Below are 10,630 nucleotides of genomic sequence, written 5' to 3' on the forward strand. Positions count from 1 at the left end.
TAACTAAAGTTTTACATTCTCTGTTGATACTATAATTTTTTTCTCTTAGCTTTATAATGATTTTAAGTGGTATTAGTTTAAACATACACAAAAACTATCAAATGTTGCCATTTGAAAATAATCTCCCTTACAGGCTAATAAAAACATTACTAATCTATATATTTTACTTTGAGTATATTATCATCAAACTGTCTGCTTAAGTAACTGCAGTTTTTGTTTTTTCTTTGTGTGAAATGCTGCATAAAAGGATTTCTGTCCTCTGTTGGGAACTGAACCATGGATTTCAGCGTGGTAAGTCCGTATTTAGCACTGACCAATCAGTAACAGCAGTGTATAAAGATAAAGAAAAAGGAATTTTTAAAAAATAATCAGTTTATTTACTACAACTGAAATGTACAATAAATGGTGTCAGTGAACAGAATGGCCTCGTACTCTAAGTGCTACTTAATATACCGCTACATTATATTAAAAGGTTCAAATTCAAGAAAATTGTGTGTATATATATATTTAAAATATCAAAATCCATAAAAGAACAACATTTTATAATACACAATTAAAATCTTTACTTAAACTGATTAACACTTGTAAAAGTCACTCAACATGTTTTCACACTCCTGAAGATGACGTGAAACCATGATGAAACATGTAGTGACTTTTACAACCAGTGACTGGTTTAAATAAAGATTAAAAATTGTGTATTATAAAACATGTTGTTCATTTATGGATTTTAATATTTACCAATAGATTAATTTAAAAGATAACTAACACGAAAAAATAATAGTTATTCTGTAATATGAAAACAAATATCTGTTTGCTATCATATAAACCAATTTACTTAAAATACAATATCTGTAGTTCAATTTTCCTTAATCAATAATGTTGATAAAATATAAAACATTATTAGACAGTTGTTCTTTTTCATACTAAACAGCTGAGAAAAAAAACATTTTTTTTTGTCTATATGGTATTATCTGAGTACACGGAAGAACTGATTAAGGCTTCTACTTCAAGTCTTATTCTATAAAGTAGAAATATTTTTCTCCTGAGTTTTTAATATCCCAACATACAGTGTTTCATCTTTATTCAAACCTTTGAATATTTCTTAGAACCCAACATCAAATTGTCCTGTGATTTATCATAAAGTAATAAATGAATTTCTTGCTTGGTACATGGTAAGTATACAGCAGTTTTAACTGTATACTATGTAATAAATCATTATCAGATTCCTGACAATTCAAGCAGAGAAATTTTTATTGGATGAATTTAAAAAAAAAAGTAAAATATTAAATTTATACATATTAAATCATAATCAATTTGGATATGATATAAGCGTTTAAAGTTTCAAGAACATTTGCTTAATGTTCTTTCAATTTCTCTGCTACAGAATTATATAACATTGAAAATGTAATACAAAATACTGCCAGTCAAGTCCTTTTAACAATTTGAATTTTCTCTAGGAATAGTTTAACCAACAAGTTTCTATCAATGGCATATTTTATGAATGGTGACTAAAGTTTCAAACCTGTAAATTAAATTGTAAGCAGTCAAGTCCAACTGTCTCTATGTTCTGTTGACTCTTAAATTTCCATACAGAAAATAACATTGCATTTAACTTTGTTGTTAAGTACAAAGCTTCACAATAAGCTATCTGTGCTCTACCTATGATGAGTAATGAAACCCAGTTTTTAGAGTTATAAGTCTTCAGACTTACTGCTGAGCCACTGGGTGGGCATCACAACATAACTTTTAATATTTCAGTGGTCAATTTCAATATCTTCAACCTTTATCATTTGAAGAAGCAGTTATAATATTTTAAACCTTCCAATATCAAATTAAATATTGAAAATCACACATTTACATTAAAATGTCAGAAATTATTACTTGAAAACAAATATCAGCTGTAACTTCAACCAAATTTTGTTTAGGAGCTTAAACTTTTATAACAGAATAAGATTTTTTGTTTCAACAAGGACGAAAGTATAGTGTGAGATTACATACACACTGAAGAAAATGTGTAAAACAGTCTTCACATACATTGTCTCCTAGTGATATGATTTTACTTGTCACTTCTATCACTTTATCTACCTGCTTTTTGTTCACATATTTCTCTTGATAATTTATAAACCTTTTTATTAAAAAGACAAGTTACTTTTAAAAATAATCTCATGCATGTGGATAATTTACAGTATCCCACATTCTAACAAAAAATATACAAATGTTTGTATCCACTTGAGAATGATAAGATTAATGTATATCACAAAAATATTATCATATTTTAATATTTAATGAAACAACAAAATCATTAAGAACCACCATCATTTTTGTGATATGTAACAAGCTTATATAATTGAAACATGTTGCACTTGCATTTATAAAAATGGTACATGACAAAAAGCAACACCCTAAAATAGTCTGTTGTATGAGAATATATATTTGTGACTAATTATTTATGGTGGAACCGTGAAGCATGTCCCTATCTGCTATTGATATGGAGTCATTTAAGCTTTGGTTCATTTATAAAATGTGAAGTCAAAAAAAGAAAAAAAGTGATAAATTTTCAAACATGTAAATCAAAGATTAATCTATTGTTCATTTGAAAAATCTGGTTTGCTATCAAACATTAGGGTTTCTTATTTTTGTCTTACTGCTTTTTTTTTTTAACATGTGTGCTTTCTTAACATCATGAATGTCATATATATACATATTAACTTCTGGGTATTACGTTGCCCACTTACGAAACTCCACATTATCTGTAGAACATATATACATATACTTATCACTAACTTTCTTATACACTTTCAGTTTTTGAAAATAATTTTACAGTTTTTCAATAATTGATTAGATTCTACAGAATTAGGTTGGGTACAAAAAATTTCTTATAAGTTTAAGCCAGATGTTACTTCAAAGTTGCTACATATATAAAACTGTTGTGTGTCAGATCCAAAACCTCTATATAAGCAAATTTCAGTTATGTTTGATTCTTAAGAAAAAAGGAAAATTCAGTTCCCATTATATAAACAACATAACATTTCACAATTTTTTTCCCTGAGGAAAAGGATATACTTCATGTAAAAATTCACACATAATTCCAATAAATTAAAGATTAAGAATTTTATCCTGCAGGAAAACCAAATGCTAGAAAGAACCCATTAATATTTCAATTTTGATATTAAAGAACTACTGGTCTGATAGAGAAATTATAAAACTCTAAAATATCTAAGCAAAATTATAGAAGGTACTATCACCGAGATACTTATGACTAGAAAGTAATATTAAGTAACATTACTACTAATTTTCTACAAGCATCTTATAAATATACATTATTTGCACTACAAAGTAAGAGTTCACAATTTTATGAGAAACTTCTCCCCTCAAGAATAACTTTTGTTAGTTTACACAAATACTTTACCAATAAATAATTAAATAGTGTATTTATGCCAAACAATTTCATTTTTTTGTAAATAGCAGTACATTCAGGAGCAGATATACTCAAAACCAAATCAGACTTGACAGAGACAAGAACCAACCAGGAATCAATGTATAATTTTATGTTTACAACTTAAAACCATAATCTGTACTGTTTGAGTTTACTCTTTACATTTCTGCTTTTAGGCTGTGACCGATATGCTTTTTATCAATTGAATGTCAACTATGTAAAGATAGTCTCTCTCTCTCTCACACACACACACACAAAACAATAGTAAAAACTAATATCTAACTTGTATTCTATTTCTTGCATTACAATTTCCTCTTCATTAGAGCTATGAAGCCAAACATGAGATACCTAAAATGTTTCCTCCTCCACAGAAAGAAAAAGAAGAGGGGGTTGAACTTGGTACTTTTCGATATATGTATGTGTTTCTGACATGATACAAGTTTCCTTTTAAATAGTAAGAGCACAACCTGTATCATTTATTTTTATATTTCTAAAGGTAATCTGGGATGTTGTTAAAAGTGGAGAGGATGCAAGTTTAGACACGAGTAAAGCCTAAGATTTCTTCACTTAGGGATGATACTGAAGAATAAGCCTTTATTTTATAAAAAGTCCCGATTTCTACTGCAAAATAACAGGTAATTTATTTCTACTTTTTTAGTTCAAAAATAATGAAATGTATATTATTTTTCTACATAAGTTAGTAGTTTCTTATTAAACCTGAGTTCTACTTTGAAATAATTGAAATGTTTACAGAATACCCCATAAGTGCTAATTTCTATTGTATCTGATTGCTCCTAACATTAAAATGTGCGTGTGTGAGTGTATACTTTAAATAATTGTCCAATTGCTTTTTACAAGTTTGCATTTGGGTAAAACAGCTGAAGCACTCAAGTTTGTTTTCCATCATGATATTCACTATAATAATGACAACCAGAAGCAAAAACAAAATATATTATGCAAACACAAAAATCTAGACTTTTCAATTTAACAATAAAGAAATTTAGCTTAAATCTCTGTTATAATGTTATTATGACAATAGGTCAGTTACAAAACATTTGAAGAAAGAGCATGAAAACAAGATCAAAGAATGGAAAAAAACAAAACATTTTAGACACTTAAAATTTGAATAACTGATTTATGTACTTGGTATTCAAAAAACAAAGTACAGGTAAACGAAGTAGAAATATTTAACCAAGTAACAACGAAAACTAATAATAAATACCAGAAATGTGATTGGAACAAAACGAGACTCTGAGAGTAAAAGATAGTAAAATCAACTTCCTGTTCAACCAATCAGAAATAATCATCAGTAATAGAAGAGGAGCCCATCATCTTTCAAAATTTAACTTAATTCTTTATATTAAATATAATCAAAATCAGACAATAAAAATATCTAGAATACAACAAAATGGTTTTGACAAAAGATAAAACTATTTGCAACAAGCTCGGGAAACTTAATTGCAAGAATAATAACAGGATATAGCACTGAAAAACTATTTTTTAGATATTTGCAGTTTTAGTGTTGTAAATGTATTATCATTGGAAATATTTTCTGAAAAACAAACAAACAAAAACACAGTTCATGAAATATACAAAAGCAAACCATTTTTAGTTGATGGTAACTTCATGTAGTACTTTATATACATATATTTATATTCATATTCTTAGTAGAATAATGGAACATTTAAAAGAAAGACTAAAAGGAAGTACTGGTTACTGACTACTGTTACTATCCTTTAACACCCAAGTAATTCATGAAGAATGCTTATAGAATTGTTATTTAATTAAAGTTGTTTCTTTTTACTTTTTTTACTATAAATTTTTCTGTTCATTAAATTTATATAAATATGTAATTCACTAAACTGTACTTAGTTACATCTGTGTAACAATACTAAAAAAGGAGACAGATTTGATACTATTCTTTTGGCTCCGTGTTTGAATCTTATTTGTGGCAAAGAAACAGTTTAAAATTAATGAAACTCCTTAGGACATCTGCTAATGCTGCTCAGATACAGAATACTGGGTTCTTTACAAACAATACTTTTACCAAGTTATGTCATAATCCTGTATACACTGGTTCTGTACTAGTATCTTGCACAAGAGAGCCGTCTTCAATCATACCTCTCCTCCTTAGTCGTCTAATGTACAATTTAGCTGAAATTATAATCAGTGAAAGGACCACAACTGCAAAGAAAAATGTTTGGTGATATTGAGTATAATTAAAGAAACTGTTTTATATATAGAAAAAGTTAAAACATTTAACTGTAATTTAGAAATAGTAAGTTAACCTTTTCTTAAATCAAAAATGTATTTCCAATAATACTTACTTCTTCTTACACTGTAGATATTACTCAACTTCTAGGGTTTTCTTCCTTTGCCCATCTAAGCATTGGTCTGACTTTTTCTCGCTTGATCCAGTCATTTATTCCACACTTAACTGCCCTTGCCAATATGTCTCATGACACTCTCCACCTACATCAATGCTCCCTATATCTTGGTACTGTATATAAGCCCCTCCTTCAGATAACATCGTCACTTTTTCGAGATTAACCCAATCCACAATCTCTAAGACTGGAGATAAGTATCATTGAGAATACATTTTTGATTTAAGAAAATGTTAACTTCTAAAACATACTTACCTCCTCTCACACTATAGGTAGAATCCACATTGATAATGTGGAAGAGCCGATGAGGACAATATTCATACAGAATGCAGCTGCATAGACTGTGGTTTTGCCAAAAGAAGATTAGCACCCTAGTGGGGGAACTGCACTACATCCAGAACAGGTATGCTCTTCACCGAGAACCTAAATCATGCATTGTGGGTGAAATTTGATGTGATCTGTCATTACCATTGGCTAGGCCCCAACTAGATAGCTGAGGTCCCACTGCTTGGGGTAAGAATTATAAGACCATGGCTCCTAAATCCCACGTTGGTGGCTAGGGCATTTGGACCACAATAGATATATTTATGAGTGGGTCCCAACCTGTAGGTATAGGGTGATTGATTCCGAGCCACCAGAATCACGACAAGAAGGTAAGCAACAGTGAAGTGGACAAACCTCTTCTCAACCTGAAAAAGTCCGAAAAGCAACACCCAAACTCAGGATGATGGGATCCTGTATGCCATATTCAACTTGAGGAAATAGAACTTATCCAGTCTGGAATTATGAACACTGCCCAACCATGTGGGCAAAGTATGTTGTAAAGAATTATGCAAAGAATGTTGAACAAACAGTGCTCAAACAAGAACCCAGGATGGGACCACTCTACATTTGGAATTACAAGGATACAATGGACCTTCTTCCACAAACAACATACTGAACCAATATTGATAAAAAAAAGGGGCCAATGCTCAACCCAACTAGAAAGCTGAGCATCAAATATGAGCCAATATTATGAGTAGGCTCTCACACAGGCTGGTGCTGCTCCTACTGACATCTGGGAAAAAAACATCCATGGTCCCAGTCGGAGGGCCCCAACTTCACCCTCTTCACCAAGAGTGGAGGAAAGTCACTTGAACACTGGAGGAATAACCTCTGTCCACCACTCCTGTGACTGGAAACCAGGAGATAAGAATTCTCTAGATTCTCTAATAGAATAAGGGGTGTGGTGATAATGCGTATTGGGAAGCCCTGAGGAATAATGCTCTGGATACAGTGCAACAGGTGAAAAACAACCCCAATATATGCAATCCACTGATCTTCAGAGGGATGGGCATGTTCTCCTTATGCTTTACTCATGATAATCCATGAGTGGCAGTCCAGCATAGTACAGTAATACCATGGCTGACGATCATGGCTACTTCAACAGAGATGGCCAAAGAGGAAGTGGAAGAGGTGAGCACTCCTGAAGGTACAGCAGAAGGGGAAACCAGGAATGAGCTGGCCAATCTGGTGCTACCAAAAGAACACGACCAGGGGTTGAACGAATCATTGCTAGGACTTGGGTAACAGATGAATAGGTGGGTAGGCATATAGGTGCAATCCAGTCCAATGTTGATTGAATGCATCTATTGCCAATGCCTGAGGGTGAGGTACCAGAGACCAAAATGCCAGTATATGAGTGTTCCAATGAGTGGTGAATGCATCAATCATTGATATCCCAAACTGAAAGCAAATCTAATGGAAAACTCCTCAAAGAAGTATCCCTTCTGTCGGGAGAATCCGGTAGGGTCAAGACAATTGATCCACCACCAAATTCATCACCTCCGGAATGTGGCAAGCTAGTAGGATGATATGATAAGAGTGGGCCCATTATAGAATATCCAAGGTTTGAAAACAAAGAGATCTGGACTGAATGCTCCTTGAGGGGAAATATAAGACACCACCCTTTGAAAAGCAAGAAGTTCAAAAACATTGATGTGGAGGGAAGCCTCATCGTCTGTCCATATGCTGTGGAATTCCTGACCGTTGAGATATTCACCCCATCCAAAAGAAAAGATGGAACTTTGGACAAGGTTGTGGCAGAGGAACACTGATCATAGTATTGTTCAGATCTAACCATGACTCCAGATCAAAGATGGTGATCCTGAATAAGGAAACTGGGGAGTCCAGTGGTTCACTGTTCAGGATCTATTGGTCACGAAGAGATCACTGAAGGGATCTTGTGCACTTGTCCCAAAGGAATGAGGGAATCGAATGTTGCACATATCTCCAAAAGAAAAAGAACCACGGGAGAGGAGACATACGAGTTGGACTGCCTGTTCCATAGCGTGGAGCTGAATGGAAGTTGGCTGAACCCGACTGAGATACATGTTGAAAATGACACTCAGATGGATATATTGTGTTGGAGTGAGAAGAGGTGTCTCAGCTCTGAAGTTCTGAAATCTGAGGATCTGCGGGAGGCGTAAACACAACAGGTTGGGGGGGGGGATAATTGTGGTGAAGATGTGAACTGAATGACTAATCCTGATGCAAAAACCTGTAGTACCCATGAATTTATGGTAAACGTTTTCTAGAATGTCCAGAAATTCTCTGATCCAAGCCTCCACAAACCCCACAGGATATGTAGTCACCGCAGCCACTGGTGGCATTCCAGCCAAGTAATGGAACCTTGTGGATATGGGCAGAATCTATTCTGGGTACCAATGGACTGAGGGACTGATGTTGGGGGTTGAGACAATCGAATAGGGGCAGAACCATGACCCCCCGTAGGGGCTGAGGAAAGTCGAGAAGCCAACGATGACAGGAATGAATGCAGACGGGTGACATCAAACCTTGACTCCAAAAACTCTGGAACATCTGCAAAAATCAAGGGTTAGAGAAAAAGCCCACCCAACTCATGGAGGGTGGAAGCAGTTAGATGAATGCCCTCCAACAACTCATAGAGTTGAGTTGTTGGAGGACAAATAAAAACAACATATCAGCCAAGAGACTAGGGAAGGTGCAGAAGCTGTCAACTGAACCAAAGTGGATGCTAACAATGGTCCCAAATCATCATCAAAGTGATGTGCAATTCCCTGAGAGGCTTCCTAAAAAAGGTGTAAGGATGATAAATATCTTAGTACCATAGTTAGGGTGAGATGAGTCCTAGAAAATTGTGATCTATTTAGGTTGACCACAGATTCTGTTCTGGAACTCCACATTTCCACGAACAGTTCTATTCTCCGAAAGTCTAAATATCTTACACTTGGCAGTGGTAGGTGAGTTCTGATCAATGTGGAGGAAAAAGCATAGCCGTCCTTTCATGTAAATGAGCAGTAATCCTCCATGCATGAACTGCAATATTAGGGGATGGAGGGAGAAGTAAGTTCTCTCCTACAGACCTTTCCACCATCAAGGAAGGCACAGACTCAAAAGCAACTGGGAAAAGACCCAAAACATCATGCCCTTGATGTATCAATGGGAGAAAAGGAGCCAGAGGCAGCCGATTCAAACTAGCCTCATGAGAAGCCAACACAGTAAAGGAAGGCATGGAAGAAGTGAATCTAATTTCTCCCCAGAATGTCCAGGATTGCCCACAAGTGCAGCTTCAGAGCCCCCTGAGGACACATTACCAGACCAAATGTATCTTACTACAGATAAGGTCACCGACAGCCTCAACCAAGAGCGACCCCCCCCCCCCCAGATTTGCCTCTATGCCAGATACATTAATTTAATGAATATCAAATACGTAGCACGAAGAACACTCAAATTATCTCCAATGATGATCGTACTATACTACAGAGAAATCTGTTAATGAACGCTTTGTCAAGAAAAAGTGACAATATTATATGAAGGAGGTGCTTATATACAGTACCAAGATAGAGGGCACATTGATGCAGGTGGAAAGTGTCATGAAACAGATATCGCCAAGGGCTATTAAGTGGGAAGTAAAGGACTGAAGCAAACAAGGAAAAATCAGACAAATGCTTAGATGGGCAAAGGAAGGAAACCCTAGCAGTCAAATGTTAGCTAAATGTGAGATGGGGTAAGTATGTTTTTGAAAAAAAAAAAAAATTGTGTTAATAATATCCAGCACACACCCAACAAGTTAAGATGGTGCTATTGAAAACAAATCTTATTAATAAACATTGCAGTACAAAACATGATTGAAATGACTGTCTTGTTTTTAAAATACTCTACTACAATTTCTATAAGACTATGAAGAACATGTTAATACTTGCATTTTTCTGGAAGAAACAGATAGAGCAATAAAAACACATTTCACAATTTGAGTATAATTATCACCCAAAATATATCAAGACTTAACTACGATAAGAAAAATTCCTTTCAAGAAAAATAAAAAAACAAGAAAAATATAATATTTTCTTTAAAAATTCTGGAATGACTTTAGAATATAATATTTAACACCAACAGAGTAAGCACAAGAACTGACAATGTAATATTTAATGCCAATACAGTAAAGAGATGGCAGTTACCTTATAATACAATATTTATCAGCAACAAAGTAAATACATGTTTCAATATCGATCTACTTACGCAATGTAGTACTAATGATAATTCCCACCAAAGCATCAGCCATAAAACATTTATAACCTTGACGAACAAAGAAGGGACTACTGCAAAATGTAGGCTTATAACTTCCTTGTGGACACACAGCATCTTCAGGACAAGGAATAGGACCACAACGAATACACTAACAAAAGATTGCAAAGAAAATCTAATTACCAAGCTTGCCAATTTTTCATGTATGTAGATTGTTCTTGCATATCGTAAGTATTATGTTTTTAAATTCCTTATAATATCTAAT

The 10,630-nt window shown here is 33.9% G+C and overlaps 1 protein-coding gene across 1 annotated transcript in view; it reads right to left on the reverse strand.

Annotated features, from left to right (window-relative positions):
- Nucleotides 1–354: 354 nt before the first annotated feature.
- Nucleotides 355–10,630, reverse strand: part of LOC106469352 (signal peptide, CUB and EGF-like domain-containing protein 1) — a 27,886-nt gene continuing 17,610 nt past the window's right edge. The window contains exons 6-7 of the mRNA XM_022397852.1: nt 10,360–10,516; nt 355–5,620 (exon numbers count right to left, since the gene is read on the reverse strand). Coding sequence (XP_022253560.1) covers nt 5,493–5,620; nt 10,360–10,516 — 285 coding nt within the window. The 3' untranslated portion in view covers nt 355–5,492. The remainder of the gene's footprint in view (nt 5,621–10,359; nt 10,517–10,630) is intronic.

The sequence above is a fragment of the Limulus polyphemus genome, unplaced genomic scaffold (assembly GCF_000517525.1).
Source record: "Limulus polyphemus unplaced genomic scaffold, Limulus_polyphemus-2.1.2 Scaffold3442, whole genome shotgun sequence".
Classification (NCBI taxonomy): Eukaryota; Metazoa; Arthropoda; class Merostomata; order Xiphosura; family Limulidae; genus Limulus; species Limulus polyphemus.